Consider the following 22,357-nt stretch of genomic DNA (forward strand, 5'->3'; position numbering starts at 1 on the left):
ATAATAGATGTTAATATATTATTCAATTTAAATCTTTGTATCGATGTGAAAAGTTCAAGAGTGACCTAATGCAATGCATATATAACAAGAAAATTGTATTTAGAATTGGTATATATACATCACATTATCATCCTTCGCTTACATTCTAGATGTTCCTTGATTAAACTTCGATAGGAAGGCCTCTTCTAGAGCGGATTGAGTGATAGAAGAATCAGATAAGTCACTGAAAGAGGATCCGATTGAATTTAACGCACTTTCATTGCTTGTTGAACCGGGAGCAGTTGATATTGTTGCTGCGACGGCAGTAGCTGCATTGTTAATCATTGTAGAAGAATGCGAAGAAACAGGCTGTAGATCAGGTTGTGATAGTTGCTGTAGTGTATATGGAGAAGGCGTTGAAGAAGTCAGAGCAGCGTTTGCCGGTGTATTATCATATACAGCGTTGAGTGTAACAGAGGAATTATTGTCGGTCGTTTTGAACGAAGTTTGAGATGTGGAGGATGGCGAACGACTGGTGGATACAGATGACGTATTTGTAGGATTAGCTAACGATAGATTAATATTGTTACTGTTTCTTCTCAGGCTTTGTATTGACATAGATAGCTGTTGTCGACTGTTACGTAAATTGTGGGAGGAAGAAGAAGATGATAATGTGTGCTGAGGTAAGAAGGCTGGCTCTTCTATTTGTAATTTCATTCTTTCGAAATGGTTACTGAACTCTTCTTCCCCTTCAATAGATTTTTCTTGTTGCTGTAGGTCTTTGTGCTGTGGTTTCACTTCATCTATACTGCTGCCATTATCTTCAGCATCGCTGAAGCCATCTTCAATGCTTCTGTATTTTTTTATACTGTCGTGTGTGCTTTTTTTAGTGCTGACTGTATCATTCTTATGTTTAAATTGTTGTGATTGCGATTCTTCTGCGTTTACAGTTGCTGTCAAGGGATAATTTGCGTAATCTCGAGTTTTGACCGTGGTATTACTATTATTACTATTAGCAGGATTGGACATCATCGTTGAGCTTTTGCACACACTGCTGTGATTTGATAGTGAAGATTTTGCTGATTTGTTATCGATTGTTTGCAAACATGAGGAAGATACAGTATTGGAGTGTTGTAGTAAGCTACTATTGCTATCTACTGATTGTTGCTGTAGCTGCTGTTGTGGTTGCTGAGATAGATAACTTTGAGAACTTTTGGAAGAGTAACGTATAGACGCTAGAAAGGAAAAGAAATTAGTGGATCCTCACCAGGTACTAGAATCTTTCATTTATGAAAACAATACTTCTTGTTTTCAGTGAAGCTGTAGGGCTCTTTGTGTTTCTGCTATTTAGACTGATATTGTTTGTATTTATCCTCAATTGTTGATGAATGCCTCGCAATTGTGTTTCATAGATGAAAGCAGCATGTCTAACCACGTACGTTGTAGGCACACCCAACTGTTCCGCAATGCTGTTCCCTGACGACATGTAAAAAATTACAGTGCTTCAGTAGAGCTTCTTTCACAATAAAATGCTTGCTATGGCCTTTTTTTTGCTTTCGCTTTACAATCTCTGTTCTTTTGGCTCATATACTGCCAAAGTTGATGCTCCATTTCGTCAGTCCATATTATCTAATGTACGTCAATGCAAAGGCATTTTGATGAGAAAAATATACTTGTCAAACGAACTAAAGTGTTCCTCTTTTTACCGAGGGTGGCTCTATGAACCCTTCAGGTCTTTTGAAAGGAAGCCTGATAACAACATGATAAGTATCGTCTTCAATTCCCATTGCAGTACCTTTTGCGGGGAAGGAAGAAAGACAAAAAAAGAATTGTCACTTTCGGTCATTAACCGCCGAAACTGGTAGAGCGGGGAAGTCCCCCAAAAAAAAAAAAAAAAAAAAAAAAAAGAAAGAAAAAAAAGCATGCACTTATTGGTGTACCTGAATCAGCATACTTACAATACTTAGTTCTAGCATTTCAGTAGGAAACAATCCCATGATGGAGGAATCGATACAATAAAGAAACACCATTGAATCCTACAATGAAAATCTTAAAGAACCTCTGGCTGGCGACTTTCCATTTATAATCATAGACAGTCATGCAAGCAATGTATCCAGTCTATTAAACAGCAGACGTGCATATGTTCTCCTGCAATCCTTCATATCATTTCTGCCATACAGAACTCGCTTTCGTTGGGCAGGGAAGCTTCCAAAACGGAGTATGTGGGGCAATCGGACACAAACCTTAAAATTTACCAATCAAGGGTCTCTTAAACTTCTGGAAAGCTTATAAAGACCACTAGGTATTGAAATTAGTCTTCTCTTTTTCTTTCAACTTATCATTAAACTGCCCCAATGTCAGCTCTCCCTTCTATCGATCAACTTAATCGTGAAACTAATCCTGATGACTTCGTCCAAGTCGTCAATACTCTTTTCGAGGCCGCACCACCTCTTGCCAAAAAGCTTTTGGATGCTCGCCCCTTCACTTCTTATAACCAGCTCATCGATTATGCCGAGAAAGTGTGCTTATCCCCCGATGATTTGACTGAAGCCGAGAAGCTTGAAGTTATGAACGCCCACCCTCGCATCGGTGCTGCCAAAACTGGTTTATCCGCTAATTCAATGAAGGAACAAGGTTATTCTTCCACTTCTCAATTGAGCGCTGAAGACGAAAAGGTCAATGCTGAATTGGCCAAGTTAAATAAGGAATATGAGGATAAGTATGGATTCAAGTTTGTCGTATTTGTTAATGGTCGTCCGCGTCATCAAATAATTCCTGTTATTAAAGAAAGAATTGCGTCTGGAGATAAGGAAAAGGAATTCCATACTGGTATTACAGATATGATGTTGATTGCTAGAGATCGTTTGAAGAAGGCAACCGTTAGCAAGATCTAAAGTAGAAGCTGCTAATAGCGATACAATTCTAAAACTCAACGAGGACAAGTAGTAGACTATCTTGTATCTCATTTTCTTTGTATATTAAAGTGTAGACTTAGTATTTACATGTTTATTGTAACTGTATATTAAATCAATAAAATATACCTTTTCTGTTAGCTGTGGGGTATATTTGTATTGAAAATGTTACAATGCAAAAAACAATTTAAAGCCCGCTGAGCACGGACTTGGGTCGACAATGACAGAAGCAACTTAAAGGGTCAAGTAGTATGTATTAAGTTATTTATTAAATTGGTTGTTCTACTTAAAAAGAAATTGTACTATTATTTGAAGGGTTATCCTATGCAGCTAGTTTGAAATTATTGTTATGAGAAATTGTGGTCGTATTATTATTGTTTGAACTCATCATATTCATCTTAGTAGCTCGTTTGTACATCAGTCTTTCCGTCCTGTATTGTTCGTAATGTCGTTCAACTGTGTCTAACTGTAAAAATCGTCTATGAGAAGATAATAAAATATGCTTCAACTTCATGAAATCGCTGTATTTATCATCAAGACAATCAATTGTTCCCCAGCCAAAATCGCGACCCAGCTGTATCTTATGTACAGTCATATCAACAGGTTGTCCGTTTTGAGGATTTTCTTCGTAAGCAATAAAAGTAAAAGGCACTGTATACAAATAGTCAAGTATGCTTTGGGTTTCCTTGTCTTCATTGTTGTAGTCGTATTCTGATAGAAATTGCTCTAATGTTTCTCTTTTCTTTTCTGCTGCAGACGATTTCTTACTGTTCTTTCTATCTACTTTTTGTTCATTGCCAACATCCTCAGTCTTTTCGTCATCTATATCTTCGTTGTCATCTTCATCTTCAGGCATACCGTAAATAGGGATTTTGAATGTAGTGTAGATGTCTTTTAAAATTGCTGGCTTTAATCTGTTCCTTTGCGCTATGGTTAATTGATCTGCTTTTCCAATGATAGGTATAACATTCACGCGATTTGCTAATTTCTTGAGAATGTGAATATCAAATTCATCCAGACTGGCCTTCCTTGGGTCAATAAAATATAAACAGCAATGAACTTGAGTATCGACAGCTCGAGGATTACGTTTTACTTTTGATTCCTAATCATCAAGACTATATCAGTGAGTCTATTGTACGTAGTTTGTGCAGTTTTGAAGATCTCACCTCTGCTAGTGTCAGATCAAATTGATGCTCAATGTATTTTAGTATATCATGCAGTTGCCTATCAACTAGATATTCTGCCGAAAAACCTGGGGTATCGATTAACGTCAAAAGTACTTTATTCTCTTTTTTATCCACCACTTCCACTTCTCTAGAGATTGTATAAGGTTGTAATGTCTTTTCAATAGGTCCTTCTAGCGCATGTTCATCATGGTAATACTGACTGCCGATATTATTGTTACTTTTGGACGAGTGTTCACTTATGAATGAATCACGCCTACTATTACTCTTCTTATTGTTGCTGCTATTGTTATCATCTATCTGCTGTTTCTCACTGACCGTATTCTCATTAGCTATTATGCTTGTATCATTGCCTGCTCTTCTTTTTTCTTCAATAGAAAGAGTTTCCAACAGTGTTCTGACAAAGGCGGTTTTGCCAACACCAGTAAACCCTACTACCATAATATTAAGATTAGACACATGGCTTTTTCTTGGTCGGGGAACCATGATAAGTTAGTGAACGCAAATTGTCGTATATTGAAAGTGGAGTTAAACGTTATGTTAGAGAGGAAAAGAGAACAAAAGAAAAAATAGTTCGGATAAAAATGGAAAGAATAAAGCAACTAAAAAGGTGAAATCAACAAACAAGTCTTCTTTCTTTGTTACTTTAGGATCTGATATTGCAACAAGAACACACATTTAATATTTTTTATGTACTACCGTAGAATTTTAAACTTTTTAAATTGTGGGTGTTGTGTATTCAAGGAAAAATCAGTGTTAAATATTAGGTTACATGAATTTTATTGTGATTTAATGAGAAAGAGGTTAAAGTTCACTGACATTGACATCACAGTTTTCAAATAAACCAAGGTAGTCCTCGGTTAATTTTTGTTGCCTGTGCCATTTAAACCAATTGTTTGTTGCTTAACTACTTCAGCCCGTATCGAGACAAAAACAATTAAAGTGACACAGATCAAATTCATGGTAAAAACGCATATTGTTTCGAGATATGTATGGCTGCTGTAGAATTAAAACAATTTGAGCATAACTGTTAAGATACGTTGACCAAATTAAAGCTGCTCAAGCCAAATGAATCGCAGGAATTTCATAGAATAAGTTCTACGGTCAAAACTGTCATGTATCTAGCAGTAGTATGAAAAATATCCCATCATCCCATTCACGAAAATAGACATTCCAAAATCGGTAGTCATTCAATAAGGAATTCTTGGGCAATCGGTTCCTAAAGATCGCATGTGCTAACCAGATCATATTAGTTCAGCTTCCTCAATAGATACTTACAAAAAGAGGAGAAATACAGTATTCGTGGATCGCTTGCATGTATTTCCAGCGATTACCGATAGTAAATGAAAAAAGAGTTCCGACTCAAGGCAAGGTTCCCACTTCATGGTTATGAAGAAAAGTATTGTATAATTCAGGTTTCAGAGTAAATATAGACGTTTAATAGAATATTTAATGAATTTAGATACTGAACACATGCGTTGATCAAATGTATGAATAATATCCTTAGATCAATATAGTTGAACAGAGGATACTCAAATAGGTTCTTAAACATGTTCTTCCAGTGTCGTATATAATGTCCGTTCGTTATGTCGCACTGAAAAACATGACAGGAAAGATCTGATATAGATAAGTTTCATACAATATTTTATGGTAATAGTAGAGGATTGAGCGAAGAAGATGCCATAGATTGTAATTTTGTGATATAACGCATTGGAGGATACAAAGTGAATTAAGCTACAATCTTTCTTAAGCTGCTCTTGAATGGACATACAACGAAGAATCTTTATACAACCAAAAGTTCGTTTATTTGTATATCATCGTCTGTTAGCAAGCAAGCATTGAAATACATCTTTTTGGAGAGGATATATAATTGCCTTCTGGTGGTAATTTATTCACATGAAGATGTGAGAAATACGATGATCTTGAAACGGAAAAACTTAGCCCTAACTCGGAAGTAAGATGAAATTTATCATGCTTTTTCAAGGCGCGTGGGTGAACGAAGATGATCTGGTAAGGCTGCACGGTAATTAGAATAGAAGCACTGTCTTCTCTAGATATCAATTCAACTTTGACTACGTTAAAAGTTCGTAACATTGCTCATCTTTTGATCACTGATAACAACGTTCAGAAAGAAAGAAAAAAAAAGGTAATGAGCGCAAGATGTCTAGGTTTATGGCAAGTGGAATATATGAAAAATAATGTCAAAAGACTTGAGGCTATAAAATATAGTGCTTTATTAAGCTGTTTGTATGTATAATAATGGTAAAGAATAGTCATAATAGAACCACAGGATATAGTATGTATAGTTAGAGGATATAGATGCCGGAAAGAAAGAAATTTTATGGTTATTCTGAAATACAAATAAGAATAAATAAGGGGGCTATATGAAGAAATATTGCATTAAAAGAACAAGTATGTCTTGTATGTCAAACTTGATCATTTGATTAAAAATCCATGAGTATTTCCTATAGGTACATCGCGCTTAGATTATTAGTAGGTGAATGATAATCAATAGGCGAGGCTGAGGGTGGAGGTGTTGGTAAACCAACTTGAGGGTAATAATAGTAAATATTCTGCTGTTGCTGCTGTTGTTGCTGTTGTTGTGGATTAATTTCATTGTTTGGTACGAAAGGTGGGGCATGAATTGAAGTCATCGATATTCTACGAATGTTATCACTTCCATTACTGACGGTGTTATTACTACTTTTGCAAATAGTTCCTTCAGTGTATCGTTGCTGTTGCTGCTGTTGGTTATAGCTATAGAGGCCTTTATACTGATTATGCGTATTACTGCAGCCTTGCGTTAGGTTAACATTTGACCTTGAATACCTTTTATCGTAATTCGCTGTTGAAGAAGGTCTATTGTCTTTCAGGCTGCTTGTACTTGTCATTCGGCGTAAGGAAGGTTGCTGCTGTTGTTGTGATTGATTGTGAGAATAATAATGACTATTACTATGTCTCTTAAAGTTATTACTATTGTGTCTAGGATGGGAATATTGCTGTTGTTGATAATATTGTTGGCCATGACCATCCAGTGACATACGCTGTGTTAACTCGCAAACTCGTTCCATATCATTTTTACGTGCCACATCAAATGAACTGGATCGGCTATGCCGAAAAGCTGCAGGTTTCCTCATCTCCTGAATATATCCAACCTTTAATAATTGATCTCCATACTTTTGCAATTCGCTTATAGGTACTGTCAAGTTATAGCCGTTCAATTTTAAGAACTCTATTTCGAGACTGTTTAGTTCGTTAACAGGCAATCCACCAACCTATGAAGAACATTTGGTAAATAAAATATATAAATAACCATTCATAATATATTGATGTCTCCTTTTTTTATGTTCCATTTTAACTTACTTTAGCATATCTAGTGTTTGTATAAAATACATCACTGAAAAATTTACTAGATACCATTACTCCGGCTATGATGAGTCGATGTATATTAAAAGAGTCGATTGTGAACGGTTTTCCTGTTAACACCATAGAATTTTTTGACATACGATCGAAGTACACCAATAGGCTTAAAAAGCACTCGTTCGCACACGGACAGTACTTTAAAATACGAGACAAATAAGAGTAGATATCGATGGAAGGGACAAGTCTAGCGTGAAATCGAGTGTAAACCGGTACTAAAGAGTTTCGTCTGTTAGACGTCTGTGTAGAGGATGAGCACTGATGTTGCTGTTTACTCAACAAGTCGTTAGCAATGGTCATCCTTTCAAGTAATGCTGCTAATAAACGAATGGTGTCGATCGTTGGATATTTTGCCAAATCGAAGGTGATGGGCAACATCTCAGAAATGAACTTTCGAAACAATGATAAAAAAAGGAGCGGGTGTAAATGATCAATGTGCTTTACAATTACTTTGATGCTGTTCTCTCTCGTTGAAATTCGTACTGGAAGAGTTTAGGTGCTGTCAATAAAAAGAAAAAAAAAACAAGGAAAGAAAAAGTGATTTAAAGAAAAGATAGATGCACGGAGAACGCTTTGATTTTTGCTGCTGCCTTCAATATTGAATTTTCCCCCTCAAAAACAATTGAAAAATCATGGTCATTGAATAGCACGTGGCTCAAACAAACTGTTATGAAGTTACACATTTCTTTTTTTTGTACTCCAAATATACAATGTTTTTAATTTATAAGATTTCTGGCGTATTCTATTAACGATCTCGTGGGACGGCCTAAGATTTCAAACAGGTAATGTTATGTCAGTTCCTTGTCAATCCTGCTATAATATATACAGTTTATCCCTTACCGCTCATGCCTTTAATGTTGTAACCAATTGTCGACGAACTTTCCATCACACCGGCAATATCGATGTGTGCCCAAGCCGTCTTGTTAACATCAGCAACAAACTCTTTCAAAAAGGCTGCAGCTGAACAAGCACCACCTGATCTACCTTTACCTAAATTGTTCAAATCAGCTACAAGCGAGTCTTTCATCTCTTCTACGTATCCATCATCTAGTGGCATTCTCCAGAAGGGATCCGATGTCTGCTTGCCAGCTTTCTCCAAACTATTCCATAACTTGTCACAGTTAGTGAATACACCTGCGTATACATCACCTAATGCAACATCCATAGCGCCAGTCAATGTAGCAAGATCAATCATACTTTCTGGCGAGTATTCTGAACTCAAGTAGTACAATGCATCGGCCTAAATGAAATATATAATCATTTGAGTCTATGATAATCGAAGCGGTCGGCTTTTCGTTTTACCAATACTAAGCGGCCTTCTGCATCTGTGTCTAAGATTTCGATAGATTTTCCATTCATGGCTTTAATGACATCCCCCGGCTTACTTGCTTTACCGGAAGGCATGTTTTCGCACAACGGAAGCATAGCAATCATATTGATGGGAAGTTGCAATTTACTAATACCATACAGCGCACCCGCTACTGTAGCCGCTCCTCCCATATCTCCTTTCATAAGAGCCAAACCATTAGAGGGCTTCAATGAAATACCTCCGCTGTCAAACGTGATGCCTTTTCCTACCAAACCATGGCACCTATCTCCTTCTTTACCCCCTTTATAATGAATCTCTAGCAACCTTAATGGTTCGTCACTATGCATGTAAGATAATGCATTAGTGTATGAATCGTATTGCATATTGGCAGTTGTAGTCAAATAATTTACCTGCCCCTAGCTACCGATAAGAAGGCATTCATATTTTTTCGCCTCACCCAATCCTCGTCCCTTACTATTACTTCTACGTTTTCCAAGCCTGCTAGTAGGTAGGCAATTTCCTCTGAAAACAGTTTCGGTGTCATTAAATTTGCAGGTGCAGTCATCAACATACGAGCGACATTTTGCGAGGCTCCATAGATTTGTCCAGTTTCCCAGTCTTTATTAATTGAAGAATTGGCTGAACCAGCAGCAGACACTGAAGCCCAAGGACCCATTTCTATATTATCTTCCTTTTCAATAGCAGTAGGAGACTTCAGCTTACTAAAGGAAAACTGTGACAACACGGAGCCTTCGGCTGCACCTTGAACATTCATAGAAACATCGACACCAACACGTTTAGCGCCTAGAGGTTTCAAAGCCTGCAATCCGAGGGCTGTCTATATGTTAGAAAAATTGGCAACTTATTGTGTCAATTGCAGGTTTTGGTTGAAGTGCTTCTTTTTCTGTACTGATTAGTAAGATACTTCACGGCTTTACGCGCTGCCTCCTGTTCCTCTGCAAGTGTTTTAGGCTGTTCTTCTCCAACTGATACAATAGTTACTCGAGAGACTCCGCCTACATTGTATATGGTACGAACGTCTCCTAGTTTCTTGAAATTGGAGATTCCTAGCTGCTCTTCAATAGCTTGCCGAGTGTTATTGGAAATGTCCTTTGACGAAGCGATTAAGCTAGGTTTACCGTTTTTGGGAGTATAAGCGTTCAAAATTAAACTATCATAATTATTAATATTGGAAAATAAACGCTTTGGTACAAATTGCTGTCGTTGGCGAAGGAAGCACTGTCTGTTCACAGCGCGATTTAGTCTGAACATGTCAAAGCGTCCAAGGATTGATAAGGAAGGAAATTTTTTAAATTTTCCAGATTTATTCGGGGGTATTCAATTCAGTTACCAGTAAACTTTATTTTACAAGTTATTATTTCATGCGATTTGAAGCATATTATATGTCTAAGCAATTTTTTTAATTAGTGAATTAACTGTACAAAGAGAAGAAAAAAAATTCCGCAGCGTGGATATAAACACAGTTGGATCATTTGTGTATGTTATGTGTACAAATATATTTTAGAAACTGTCACCAACCCATTGGCGAGCATTACAGAACATCCTCAACCAAGGACCTACTTGTCCCCAACTGTTATCTGTAGGATACCAAGAATTACTTTCCTTCAATACAACACGTTCAGGATGAGGCATCATGATTAAAACACGACCGTCTAATGAAGAAACACCAGCAATACCAAGAGGGGAGCCATTAGGATTGAAAGGATATTGCTGTGTCACTTTACCATAGTTGTCTACGTAAGCCGTAGCAATCATGGTATCTTTCTTTTCGAGAAATTGTTCAAAAGCCTTTTCATCTTTGAAAGTAGCTCGACCTTCTCCATGAGCTACAGCAATAGGTAAAATAGAGCCTTCCATACCCTTAAAAAATACAGAATTGGTTGTCGAAGAGATTTCGACAAGAGAGGTACGGCCTTCAAACTGTTCAGATTCATTACGAGCAAAGCGTGGCCAGTGAGCAGCACCAGGAATCAATTCAGCTAATTGACTTAAGAATTGGCAACCATTGCATACACCCAATGCAAATGTATTTTCCCGAGAAAAGAAGTTAGCAAATTCAGCACGGGCATGAGAGTTCAGCAGAATAGTGCGAGCCCAACCAGAACCGGCGCCTAGAACGTCACCATAAGAGAAGCCACCACAAGCGGCAATACCAATAAATTCATTTAATGCGACTTTCCCGGAAATAATGTCTGTCATATGAACATCCACGGATTCGAAGCCAGCCTCGTGGAAAGCAAAGGCCATTTCAATTTGCCCATTGACACCTTGATCACGGAGAATAGCTACCTTCGGGCGATTTTGTTGTTGCTTACTCAACGCAAATTCTTCGGCAGGGTTAAAAGTCAATCGGTATTGCAGCCCCGGATTGTTTGCGTCCAGAACAGCATCATACTCTTGCTGAGCGCAAATTGCATTGTCTCGAGATGATTGCATAAGGAAAGAGACTTCAGACCAAGCACGATAAAGGTCAATTCGGGAAGCACTATAAATTTCTTGATTATTTGAATTGAAAGAAACGATATCCTGAGCATCATGTTCCGTAACACAACCGATTTTATGAATAACACTAGAAGGAACACCAGTATTTTGCATGATGCTGAGGAATTCTTCGAAGCGGCAAGATTCAATTTGAATAACAGCACCCAATTCCTCATTGAAGAGGGCAGAGACAATGTCAGTATTAACATCAGATATCAAGCTATCCAACGTAATGCGTGCACCCACATGACCAGCAAAACACATTTCAGCCACTGTAGTAAACAAACCACCGTCTGAACGATCATGATAGGCTAATACGAGAGGATTCTTTTGTTCTTTTAGACGTTGCATAGCATTGAAAAAGTTTCTAAGAAGTTCAGCATCCTCAACATCCGGCACCTCGTGACCTATTTCCTTGAATACTTGGGCAATCGCTGAGCCACCCATGCGCTGTTTACCAGCAGCCAAATCAATCAAAACAAGTTCTGTAGCAGTTCGATTGACCAATTGTGGTGTCCAAGTGTTGTGATTGTTGGACACTGCACCAAAGGCTGTAATAATCAGAGACAAAGGTGCCGTCACTTCTTTATCTTCCCATTTCATTTTCATCGACATTGAGTCTTTACCAACTGGAATGGCAATACCCAATTTGGGGCAGAGATCAATACCAACTGCTTGAACAGCCTCATAAAGTCCAGCACCTTCACCAGGATGATCAGCTGCACACATCCAATTGGCCGACATGATAACATCCTTTATGTTCTTGATGTGGGCAGCTGCCAAGTTAGTCAATGCCTCACCAACAGCCATACGAGCAGAAGCGGCTTGAGATATAAGAGCAATAGGTGTACGTTCACCCATTGCCATGGCTTCACCTGTGACAATATCAAGACCGAGAGAGGAAGTCGTCACAGCTACGTCCGCAACAGGCACTTGCCATGGCCCTACAAATTGATCTCGAGCTACCATACCAGTAATAGAACGATCACCAATGGTTACCAAGAAAGATTTGGAGGCAACAGAAGGTAGATGAAGAACACGAGACACCGCTTCAGATAGAATAGCTCTCGTAGTCTTCACAGCAGTAGGTAAATATGATTTTAATGTGGTATCGAAAGGGCGCCTGTAAGGTTTCTGTGAAGTTGTTTTTCTAGACATTTTGGGTGGTTTGCCAAATAAGACAGGCATAGGTAAATCAATGGGTGTGTTGTTGAGGAGTGGGTCACGTACAACTAATCGTTTTTCAGTTGTGGCAGTACCAACAACCGCATAAGGACAGCGTTCACGAGCACAGAAGGCTTCAAATTGAGCCAATTTATCGGATGCTATCGCCAATACGTAGCGTTCTTGAGATTCATTGCACCAAATAGCCATTGGAGACATGGAAGCGTCGTCACAAGGAATTTTACGCAGATCGATCTCAGCACCCAAATCACTATCATGAACAATTTCTGGTAAAGCGTTAGAAAGACCACCAGCACCAACATCGTGAATAGACTGTATAGGCGTGTCTTCTCCAAGAGCTGTACAAGCATCAATGACTTGCTGAGCACGACGTTGCATTTCAGGATTCTCACGTTGAACGGAAGCAAAATCTAACTCAGCACTGGACTGGCCAGATGCCATAGATGAGGCAGCACCACCACCCAAACCAATGAGCATACCAGGGCCACCCAAGACAATTAAATAAGAACCAGGGGTAATTGGTTTTTTAAAGACATGAGTAGGACGAACGGTGCCAACGCCACCAGCAATCATGATGGGTTTATGGTAACCACGAACTTCTGTTGTACTTTCGGTCACATGAACAGTTTCGGCAAATGTACGGAAGTAACCTGTCAGCGCAGGACGACCAAATTCATTATTGAAGGCTGCTCCACCTAATGGAGCTTCCAACATGATGTCAAATGCAGAAGCAACATGGCCAGGCTTACCAAAGTCAGTTTCCCATGGCTGAATGTGTCCAGGAATCAATAAGTTGGAAGTTGTAAAGCCAACGAGGCCTGCCTTGGGTTTAGAGCCTTGTCCAACAGCCCCCTCATCACGAATTTCACCTCCTGAACCAGTGGATGCACCAGGAAAAGGTGATACCGCAGTAGGATGGTTGTGTGTTTCAACCTAAAACAAGCAGTCTGGTTTAGTTTTCACATTTTAATTATAGCAATGGTAGTTCCTCTTCTACTTTTTATCAAACCATGCCTTTGCAAGATAATGCACTTCTTCCTCGAAATGCTCGTAAATGTTCCCCTTTGTTGTATTTGGAGCAAATCGTGTTGCTTTGAATCCTTTGAGTACAGCTGCATTATCTGAATAAGCTGATAATGTTGCGTCCGGATGCAATTTATGTGTATTTCTAATCATCCCAAATAACGAATGAGGCTTCAATTCACCGTCAATAGTCCAATCGGCACCAAATATTTTGTGGCGACAATGTTCTGAATTCACTTGAGCAAACATAAACAGCTCCACATCTGTTGGATTACGCTGAAGCCCTTCTGATGATTCGCTCCCAACGAAAGCATCAATTAAATAGTCAATCTCATCTTCAGCTAAAGCCAGCCCTAACGTCTTATTTGCTTCCATTAATAAACCACGAGCTTCATCTGTAGTTCGACTTTTATCACTGCTGCCATCATTCCTCTTTTGTTTCTTGTTCATCATCAAATCCACAACTGTTAAAGGAGCTGGTTGGCCATGATGGAACACTGATTCAGGCTCAGGCAAACATAAATCTACAGATTGAGTCATACGATCATGGATTAAACTAGCGATGCGGGATATTTCTTCGCTGCTAAGTTGATGATCTTCCGTCACAATACGGTACGCAACGCCACGTTCAATACGTTCGACATAATCGAAAAGGTTACAAAGATGAGCAATATTGGTGGCTTTGGATGACCATGGCGAGATAGTACCAGCACGGGGTGAAACAACAATGATAGTGCTGTTTCCCTCTTTCTCCTGTGCATTGGATTTCAGGAAAGATTCGATCGACGTCTTCTCTTCAGCCTCAATAGAATAATAGCCATAGTTCAATAGATTGTGTAAAATTTGGCTGGGTTCGGTTGATGCCGTTTTCAAGACTTCTTTCTGACCTGAACGAGGTTGAACAAAATGAAGGAAAATGGCTGAGACTGATACTGCATTAGGAATCGACTTTTGAATAGACTTTAACAAGCTGTCGCTCTTGAAGGAGGAAAGAGCGGATGTCCCAGGAAGAACCAACATTTGCTTTTTTCGTTGGAAGAGTTAGAATAGAGAATTTAACGTTCTAACGAGAACAGAAGAAAGGAAGGAAGCAAATGAAAGGACAAGTTTTTGTAGTGTGTGGTTTTTTTTTTTTTGGTTTTTTTTTTTTTTTGATAGATGATGATGGGGTATTACTTTCTCGGAATCAAATCAGGTCGAATTTAGCTGTCTCCCCGCAAAATGACAAGAGAAAAGTAGTCCCAATGACTCAGTCGTAGAAAGATTTCTGATGTGGGGCAGGATTTTGACCGATTCGGAATTTTCCAGCAGAGCCAAAATGGCTAAGACGTACCTAACCATGAGCAACGCAAGTCATTAACGGACAAGTGCTTTGTTACTGTTAACCTTAAAGCGATAAACAATGGTAAGCGTCGAGGTTTTAACGAATAATAGTTGATAGTTTTCTTTTTTTTTTTCTTTTTTTTTCTCGGGTCATTATGCTGCAATTTTACCTTTTTTTTTTTAGCAACACAGTACGCTAACACCAAAGGATAATGTTGATAGAGACTCACTGTAGTCGTGATAAGACTTCAAGACTATATAAGCTTCTGAAACTGTTCTTTTGATAAGCTGGATTTTTCAAATGATACTTTTTATAAGGGATAGCTTATAAATCAAACTTCTGTTTTAATTGAACGAGAAGGAGTTTATTATGGACAATGTTCAGAAATTTGCGGAGTACATCATGATATCTTCATGCTAATACTGCTTCATTCTTTTTCTTATTTGTATATTTACATATAAATATAAAAATATAATTCTAGTTCATTCTTATTTAGCTCGAGCAGTTTCTTTAGGTGTTCGATTAGGTAAAATAGGTCCACCTTCAACAGCTTTTATTGTGAATGTAGAAATAATTTTTAATAAAGAATGTCCTGCAATTATATTAGCGCTTTAATTGTTATTGCTGGATCAATAACTTCATCCATAAGATAAAGTAATTTAAAACTAGGAAAAGCAATTAAAAGATTATTAACTTATAGTACAATTTCTCATGTAGGATTTTTATTATTAGTAATTGAGATAAGACAGTAATTTGGTACAGCAATATTGGGAGGATATTTACGTGTCGGATGAACTTTCCATAAGATTACCAATAGGTACAGATTTAAGCCTCTTATACATTCTCATTATTGTCATCCTGAACTTATACAGTATCGACTGCGATACGATTGGCCTTCCTCATACCAATATCCATTTCAAGTATCAATCTAACTCAAAGAAAATTAACGTTGAGAAATTACTAAATGAAATGATTGATCATGGTGTATAACAACTCCTAAAGGTTGCACCACTTTGTATAGTGCTGACCTGGGTTATTATAGTTTGAGTTTCCAATTGTAATGCTTGCATAGCGCCCAATATTTTCGCACCAAATACAACCATCGTCGCATGAGTATTTCCTCAATATTAATACACCCTGTGATAGCCTTGTTCTGATAGGTTTAGCATAGACTGATAGTATTATCGTACCGTGTATTAAACTAACATACTCTCATGAAGAGGTTGGTTACATATAACTCTCGGCTTTGCACGATATAAATACAGTACAATCCATTGACGAATTTTCTTTTCTTGCTAAACCGGCACTATTGCTTTTTATTGATTTTATGAATCTCTGTTTATTTTCTCTTGATTGCTGTATAATAAAATGTGGTCGATATAAATTTCAGGCACAATGAGTATATTGGCAGTAAAACACTTTATAAATCATATTCGCTGTGATGTTTTTCATCTGTCCCATGTAATGAGTGGTTGTTCCTATCAACGATGATATCGGTGGTAATAAGCTCGATAGCATCAATTCAATCAAGATTGAACATATACGTAACCTTCCAGTTTCTCGTACATATATATTGTTCATCTGCTCGTTTTCTCAGTTCTCGGTTCAATAATTGCTTTCGAGAGCCCTTCTCGCATAGAAAAAATTTTTTCTGGAGATCATTTAAAGGGATGATAATAAATCATCGTTGTTTTACTATAAGGCAAACGTCTTTATAAAAAAAAATCTATTAACAAAATAATATCGATGTTAAAACCTTATAAAAATGATTCTTTTTCTACTGTTCTAGATAGCAACTGATTAATTAGAGTAGCCATTCCTCTTTGAAGTTTTTGTTCCTCTTTACCGTCGAAACTGTAGCAAGGCCTCAAAATCCAATTTAAAGGAGTTTAAGCATTTGATAAACTGTCCAAACTCTAGATTGGGATGTTTAAAGATTTGTCAATAAAAATAAAAGGGAAGTGGCGAATTGCCTAGGAGTACAATATGCATAATGATGAAATGTTTTGGAAGGCAACAGACAGCAACCATGGCTGTATGGGAAAATAAGTAAAAAAGGCTATCTACCTTTTTGAATTCATTAATCTCTGTGGAAAAATGTAAGCATCCTTTGAGCTATGTATGCTACTATCACTTACTTCCTGAAAAGTTGAATTGTCAGTAAAAGGAAAAAGCATGGATCCGAAAAGTCAGACGTGTGTGCCCACATGGAGACAGGTTGATTTATCCTGATGAAGATAAGTGTGTAAATTACTCTCACAGTGAGGTTGATGATTGGCAGATTTTAAGCGTTTGTTCAAAAGATTTGTACGATGGGCAAAAAATTGTCCGTTATATAATCTTTGGAATTTGTTAGCAGCTGGTCCAGCTCAAAAAAAGAAAAGAATAAGGATTTGTATATTATCCAACCATTACTGTAATTATAATCGGATTTGTATCCAGGAAAAGTACAAGAAGAATGAAGAAGTTGCTATAGATAAATGTCCCTGAACTTTTCGTGAGTGTATTCAACATGCGATTGACACTGTATACAAAAATGTCAATCAACGACTTACACATCTGATAATCCTCATTCAATAATCACCGCAGAACATCATTTCTAATTTGACAGTTGTGTAACAACATGATACAGAAAGGGAAACGAAAAAGAATGCCAAAAGAAATTATGACATCCTTAAATGAATGAATGAAAAGCTTCTTTAAGAAACGTAAATGTTGAGTATCCAGGGATGATTGAGTAAAAACTGAAAAATCACTAGTATATTGGAGCGTATTATGCTATTAAAGTGAAGAGCTATGGGAATGTGCCTCTCCCTTTCAGCCATTTTCTTTAGTTGTGGTATATCAGGAACATTCTATTACGGAGTGAGTCTGTTCAGTAAATTTGCATTTATCTGAATTCACTAGCATAAGAACCTTATTAAAAGTTGCAAATCGATCAGCATGGAGTTAGAACAGAGCAATATGTAAGAGATATGCGCAGAAGACGAGGCGTAATACGGCTAATATAGCTCGTTATATTCTACCTTAAGTAGTAGTATTCAGGGGAAATTTGTCGAGGCGAAGTGATAACGAAACGATGTCGAATAAGTAATTTAGTTATATGTTAAGCTTACATGAGATTGGTAGATCGATGAGGAGGTAACTTATGAGCAAAGATTCCTAATGTTCAAAGAGAAATATATATTTTTTTACCACTTCCTAAAAAGGTTTTAGCAAAAAAAGAAAAACTCATGTTTGTATATTTGCGTGGAGGTGCGAGAAAAGTGCGAGAAACATACGCCAGACAAACAAACAATAGCAAAAATCGAAGAAATGCATGTATCTCTTCGATTCCAATAACTTGTTGCACAGTTTTAAAGAACAGTTTTGGACAGAAATATTCAAAGTTGTAAGGAAAGCTTAATATTGAAGTGTAACCAAAATGATTTAATTGAATAATTTGATTGTGGCCCTATCAGAGGTAATTGAACCGTTTCAAGCGTGAAAAAAAAAAAAAAAAAAAAAGTCTTTACATACAACCATTTCATTTTAAAGCAGAAGAGGATTTAGATTGTATAGCATCCTGCAGATCGATCTATCTTCTTAGACGGCCCTTTCTCCTATATTCAAGCTTAAAGTACTTAACCTTGGATTCCATTACATTGTTGTGAGTCTTTTTTACATAAGCGAAAGGCATGCACATACTCCGATATGCACATTGAACATTACACCAAATCCGTAAAACTTCAAAAAAACTTACCGTTGTCATGCTTTCAGAGATTAGCATACACATCCACTCTCCCCAACCCTCCCCCAATCTCCCACCCCCCATTAGACACCTCTCACCTCCCCCCCCCACCCCCAAGAACGAGAAGTTGTTAAAAATGTATATAAAATGGAGGCAAAATTTTTTTGATTCTTTCATTATCTTCATTCTCATTCAGCCTCAATTCTCTGCGCATCCATTGTCATCAATCTATTCATTACCTCTACGTCTTTGTTTCTAAGCTCTGTACTATTAGACTTTATATAACGGGTTATATAAGCTAATCTTACCTCAAGGAAAAAAGATCCTATCATATCCAGCATTCTATATACCAAGTATTTTCATATTTCATGCAACAAAAAGGTCCGACCTTCAATTCATCGTCAAATACTATTACTGAATCACCACAACAACATCAAATGACCTCTACTGTAGCCAGCAACATTCCTATGATCAATACTAATAACTACGCTACATACGGCATCGCGTTTCCTGACACGGTTCACAATATAGTAAGCGAGAGGTGATTATATTAAGGAATTGGTTAATGACAATGAATCGAACCCTTATTCTAATCTCCGTTTCCTTCTATAGGGACGAAACGGAACATGTCGACAAACGATCTGCTCATAACGCACTTGAACGCCAAAGAAGAGAAGGATTGAACAACAAATTACAAGAGCTTGCTCTTGCCTTGCCCGCTTTACAAGAGATTCGCAGACCAAGTAAAAGCATGATTGTTGGGAAATCTTTAGAATTCGGTGAGTATTCAGACTTGATTGGCAGTACCAGGACCGCTCTTTCTAAATATAGTCTTGTTCTAATGGTTCTTACTGATAATTATTTAGTAACTGACGCTGAAAAGAGAGAATTGAGGTTTAAGAGCCAAATCAATCAACTTCGTAGAGAACATCAGCAGCTGATTAGGCAAGCTAATCTCTCAAGAAAACGAATGAAGAAGCGTGCTGAACAACAACAAGATGATAAGCTCGCTACTACTAGCAATGGTAAGCAGCAGTCATTAACGACCAGCCCTTCAAACCAAACTGTTGTAAAGGTTTCCTCAAAGCTCAAGAAACGCCAAAAGAAGCAGTCATCAGCCTCTCCTCCTTCCTGTTCCACCAAACGTGAGCCCAGCCCTGGTGGGAGTGATTTCTCCAAAACAGCAACCAGAAAGAGACCCAGAGACTCTACCCCTCAAGTTCTTAATAGTTCTTCTGCTAAGCTTTTCGAAGATTTGACATTATCGCATAAGCAAGATATCGCTATTGGTTCTTCTATCACTACTGCAGGCGCAAGCAAGAGAAGGAAACGCCATTCTCCTATTATGGCATCGTCTCCTTCCTCTTCTGTTGGTGGTGATAATATTGCACCTGTTCGTAATGGATGTCTCATCCTGGACAACAGCAATTGTTACAACAGTGTTACCGCACGTATTGCTGCTGACAGTACGCATAGTGGTACAAGTGGAGATCAACCTTATTCTTCTTCAGTTCAAAAGCAAAATCCCCGCCAAAACCAACAGCAGTCATTACGCCGTCAATCTGTTGGTATTATTATTTCCCCTAGTACTAGTACAACAACCATCGACACGACATCAGCAGCTATTCCTACCACTACTCCCGTATCAACCTCTCTTCATATTATGTCACCCTCCACATCAACGTTTGATTCTTTTACAGAAGGTTTTATTATACCCACTCAAACAAATACAATCATACCCTCGTCTTTCGGTCATCAAGAACATATCTTTTATAATTCATCATTTGATATCATTAGTTCCGTTCCTGCTTTAGGAATTCCAACCACTGGCAACCTTCAACAACAACAATATCATCAGCAACAAAGCGCAAGCGCTGGAGTTGCTATTGATCCTATGCATCATTCACCTCATAGCCAACATCACTATTCTCATCCTCAAGACATTGATAATTTATTTAATTCCCTTATACAGCAACCGCAACGAACGACTACCAGTACTATCAGTACTGCTTCTTCACCTTTATCTAATGAGAGCTTGTACAGGTTTGCTTTTTAAGATTATGTTTGAATAGATCATAACATTCACAAAATTCTCTTATGTGTCCTTTCTAATGATTACATTTTTAACAAAAAAAAAAAAAAAAAAAAAAAAAAAAAAAACTCTTCTATGCCCTCATCTCCATATCATTTTTTTTAAAAAAAAAAGTGACAGAAGAGGCTTGCTTCTTAGTTACTTTATTCAGCAGAAAAACTATTTCACCTTTTATGTACTTTTACTCAGATTGTCCAATAAAGCAATAATCTTTTTTTAAGATAATATAAAGTAAACTATATTATGTCAAGATGTAGGCATTTTTTTTCCCTTTCTGATCTGAGTGTGCTGTCAACGTGGAGTGCATGTGGAACTAGTTTGGTAACAGCTGTCTCTTTCATGCTTTTTGCACTCAGAAAAACAGTCGGAGAGTGATGAAAACCGATTTTCCCTTCCTTCTCGTGCTTTTCCCTTTTATGGCAAAAACAAACAGAATCTGAGCAGTTGCTCATTTTGAAGTGTATGTGGTTGGCGGAAATAATTGCAAACGGTATGATAGAGTATTAAGAGTCTCGGTATATGTATGTAGCAGTAGGATAGTATTGTTTTGTGTTAAATTGAAAGCGGTAAAGATGTACTCTGAGCCATGAAGTAATCCTTAGACCACCAGTGGACACGTCTTAATCTTAGCAAGCGTATCTTCTCTGTATTATCACTATCTATCATTGTTGTTCCAGTATGAGTAGTGGTTTTCGATTTCCCCGTTTGATAGTCAAATAGAATATCAATAAGTATATTCTTCTGATTATTGTTCCTCTTACTGCCATTAGCGTTATGTATGCTTTCCATTATCATTTCGTCAGCTGCTTCTCTCTCTTCTTCTGCTTGCTCGTATTGCTGTTGAGTCAGTGAGTAGATATATTCAGTCAGTTGCTTACTTAATGGCACCTCAAGATCAGTAAATCCCAGTTTTTTTACTCGTTCAATACCCTTTGACGTTTGCTCGTCTAATTGTATCCAAGTCGTAGATGTGCTCTTTTCAGGGCATCCTGGATGCGCCACTGGCCATTCAATCTCGTAATAAGTTCTATGAGGAAGCAGCAGTCGCTTCAAACTAGCAGAAAGTTCTTTCTTGTCATGATAGTTTGGGTGGTCGTAGGTTGGTATTTGATGAATGGTAACAGAGGAAGTGTTATTGGTAAGGAAATCTGTGACTGATAAAGGTTTTTTGACAGCAGTAGTTTTCAATTTTTCTTCATCATCATCGCTGCTGCTGCTGCTGCTGCTGCTGCCCAAGCTGTAGGATGAGGATAGTAATGAAGAAGCAGTGGTGGTATAATTGGAGGTAATAATTGTAGATGAAACATCAGGGTATATATCGTTAGATTCTTCATTTTCATACAGTGTGGGTAAGCTTTGATTAGTCTATCATAGATCCATATCCACTTAGTTCATACGCATGATTTAGCGAATAAAATATTCCTAATAGTACTGTGTACCTTGCCATAATGAGAATACGGATGGGATTTCGCTAGGATATCCAATTGTGGTGGTTGTGTTTGATTATGTGGGAATGAAGAGGGCGGAAAGAGTACAGCGTCTACTTTCCGATACCATCTCTTTTCTTTCAACATTATTTGTCGACACTTAAAAATGGAGTTGTAAGATAAACAAAAGTTAAAGAAGAGAGTGGAAGTATTTATACTAATGACATTCGATTTTAGAGAAGCTGTCAAAATTGAGACAGCAAAAAAACA

The 22,357-nt window shown here is 37.7% G+C and overlaps 8 protein-coding genes across 8 annotated transcripts; 2 read left to right on the forward strand and 6 right to left on the reverse strand.

Annotated features, from left to right (window-relative positions):
• Window positions 1-22: 22 nt before the first annotated feature.
• BDF20DRAFT_910206 (uncharacterized protein) lies at window positions 23-1,766 on the reverse strand (the record flags this gene model as incomplete). Its single annotated transcript, XM_053083683.1, has 5 exons — window positions 23-65; window positions 143-1,214; window positions 1,282-1,455; window positions 1,545-1,608; window positions 1,686-1,766. The coding sequence occupies 5 exons, from the start codon at window positions 1,764-1,766 to the stop codon at window positions 23-25; spliced, it is 1,434 nt and encodes a 477-aa protein (XP_052938989.1).
• A 547-nt stretch (window positions 1,767-2,313) lies between these two features.
• BDF20DRAFT_851281 (Oxo-4-hydroxy-4-carboxy-5-ureidoimidazoline decarboxylase) lies at window positions 2,314-3,355 on the forward strand. The gene is made up of 2 exons (XM_053080008.1): window positions 2,314-3,140; window positions 3,297-3,355. Exon 1 carries the CDS (start codon window positions 2,334-2,336, stop codon window positions 2,871-2,873), a length of 540 nt encoding a protein of 179 aa, XP_052938990.1. The 5' UTR covers window positions 2,314-2,333; the 3' UTR covers window positions 2,874-3,140; window positions 3,297-3,355.
• BDF20DRAFT_832536 (Septin-domain-containing protein) lies at window positions 3,214-4,561 on the reverse strand (the record flags this gene model as incomplete). Its single annotated transcript, XM_053078551.1, has 2 exons — window positions 3,214-3,993; window positions 4,058-4,561. 2 exons carry the CDS (start codon window positions 4,559-4,561, stop codon window positions 3,214-3,216), a joined length of 1,284 nt encoding a protein of 427 aa, XP_052938991.1.
• A 1,667-nt stretch (window positions 4,562-6,228) lies between these two features.
• BDF20DRAFT_851284 (cyclin-domain-containing protein) lies at window positions 6,229-8,189 on the reverse strand. The gene is made up of 2 exons (XM_053080009.1): window positions 7,439-8,189; window positions 6,229-7,350 (listed from the first exon to the last, which is right to left on the reverse strand). Exons 1-2 carry the CDS (start codon window positions 7,871-7,873, stop codon window positions 6,541-6,543), a joined length of 1,245 nt encoding a protein of 414 aa, XP_052938992.1. The 5' UTR covers window positions 7,874-8,189; the 3' UTR covers window positions 6,229-6,540.
• BDF20DRAFT_279609 (cytosol aminopeptidase family, catalytic domain-containing protein) lies at window positions 8,026-10,117 on the reverse strand. Its single transcript, XM_053075076.1, has 5 exons — window positions 9,735-10,117; window positions 9,215-9,642; window positions 8,798-9,143; window positions 8,336-8,735; window positions 8,026-8,261 (listed from the first exon to the last, which is right to left on the reverse strand). The coding sequence occupies exons 1-5, from the start codon at window positions 10,074-10,076 to the stop codon at window positions 8,212-8,214; spliced, it is 1,566 nt and encodes a 521-aa protein (XP_052938993.1). The 5' UTR covers window positions 10,077-10,117; the 3' UTR covers window positions 8,026-8,211.
• Window positions 10,118-10,121: 4 nt separating this feature from the next.
• Window positions 10,122-14,662, reverse strand: BDF20DRAFT_851289 (phosphoribosylformylglycinamidine synthase). Its single transcript, XM_053080010.1, has 2 exons — window positions 13,506-14,662; window positions 10,122-13,424 (listed from the first exon to the last, which is right to left on the reverse strand). Exons 1-2 carry the CDS (start codon window positions 14,532-14,534, stop codon window positions 10,326-10,328), a joined length of 4,128 nt encoding a protein of 1,375 aa, XP_052938994.1. The 5' UTR covers window positions 14,535-14,662; the 3' UTR covers window positions 10,122-10,325.
• Window positions 14,663-18,690: 4,028 nt separating this feature from the next.
• BDF20DRAFT_851301 (uncharacterized protein) lies at window positions 18,691-20,728 on the forward strand. The gene is made up of 3 exons (XM_053080011.1): window positions 18,691-19,109; window positions 19,181-19,347; window positions 19,435-20,728. Exons 1-3 carry the CDS (start codon window positions 18,937-18,939, stop codon window positions 20,622-20,624), a joined length of 1,530 nt encoding a protein of 509 aa, XP_052938995.1. The 5' UTR covers window positions 18,691-18,936; the 3' UTR covers window positions 20,625-20,728.
• Window positions 20,729-21,212: 484 nt separating this feature from the next.
• On the reverse strand, window positions 21,213-22,234 carry BDF20DRAFT_832540 (uncharacterized protein; the record flags this gene model as incomplete). The annotated part of the gene is made up of 2 exons (XM_053078552.1): window positions 21,213-22,025; window positions 22,100-22,234. The coding sequence occupies 2 exons, from the start codon at window positions 22,232-22,234 to the stop codon at window positions 21,213-21,215; spliced, it is 948 nt and encodes a 315-aa protein (XP_052938996.1).
• Window positions 22,235-22,357: the final 123 nt, after the last annotated feature.

Source organism: Mycotypha africana (genome assembly GCF_025528875.1).
Source record: "Mycotypha africana strain NRRL 2978 chromosome Unknown BDF20scaffold_2, whole genome shotgun sequence".
NCBI classification, from domain to species: domain Eukaryota; kingdom Fungi; phylum Mucoromycota; class Mucoromycetes; order Mucorales; family Mycotyphaceae; genus Mycotypha; species Mycotypha africana.

What these genes read in the sequence shown, in the direction of transcription:
- BDF20DRAFT_851281 (XM_053080008.1), top strand. Translation starts at nt 2,334, where the DNA reads ATGTCAGCTCTCCCTTCTATCGATCAACTTAATCGTGAAACTAATCCT.
- BDF20DRAFT_851284 (XM_053080009.1), bottom strand. Translation starts at nt 7,873, where the DNA reads ATGTTGCCCATCACCTTCGATTTGGCAAAATATCCAACGATCGACACC. An exon ending in CAAACACTAGATATGCTAAA is followed by an intron (nt 7,351 to 7,438) that starts GTAAGTTAAAAT and finishes TGTTCTTCATAG; the next exon opens with GTTGGTGGATTGCCTGTTAA.
- BDF20DRAFT_279609 (XM_053075076.1), bottom strand. Translation starts at nt 10,076, where the DNA reads ATGTTCAGACTAAATCGCGCTGTGAACAGACAGTGCTTCCTTCGCCAA. An exon ending in AGGAGGCAGCGCGTAAAGCC is followed by an intron (nt 9,643 to 9,734) that starts GTGAAGTATCTT and finishes TCTAACATATAG; the next exon opens with ACAGCCCTCGGATTGCAGGC. An exon ending in CAACATTAAAGGCATGAGCG is followed by an intron (nt 8,262 to 8,335) that starts GTAAGGGATAAA and finishes TTGAAATCTTAG; the next exon opens with GCCGTCCCACGAGATCGTTA.
- BDF20DRAFT_851289 (XM_053080010.1), bottom strand. Translation starts at nt 14,534, where the DNA reads ATGTTGGTTCTTCCTGGGACATCCGCTCTTTCCTCCTTCAAGAGCGAC. An exon ending in AAGTGCATTATCTTGCAAAG is followed by an intron (nt 13,425 to 13,505) that starts GCATGGTTTGAT and finishes TGCTTGTTTTAG; the next exon opens with GTTGAAACACACAACCATCC.
- BDF20DRAFT_851301 (XM_053080011.1), top strand. Translation starts at nt 18,937, where the DNA reads ATGCAACAAAAAGGTCCGACCTTCAATTCATCGTCAAATACTATTACT. An exon ending in CACAATATAGTAAGCGAGAG is followed by an intron (nt 19,110 to 19,180) that starts GTGATTATATTA and finishes TTCCTTCTATAG; the next exon opens with GGACGAAACGGAACATGTCG. An exon ending in TGGGAAATCTTTAGAATTCG is followed by an intron (nt 19,348 to 19,434) that starts GTGAGTATTCAG and finishes ATAATTATTTAG; the next exon opens with TAACTGACGCTGAAAAGAGA.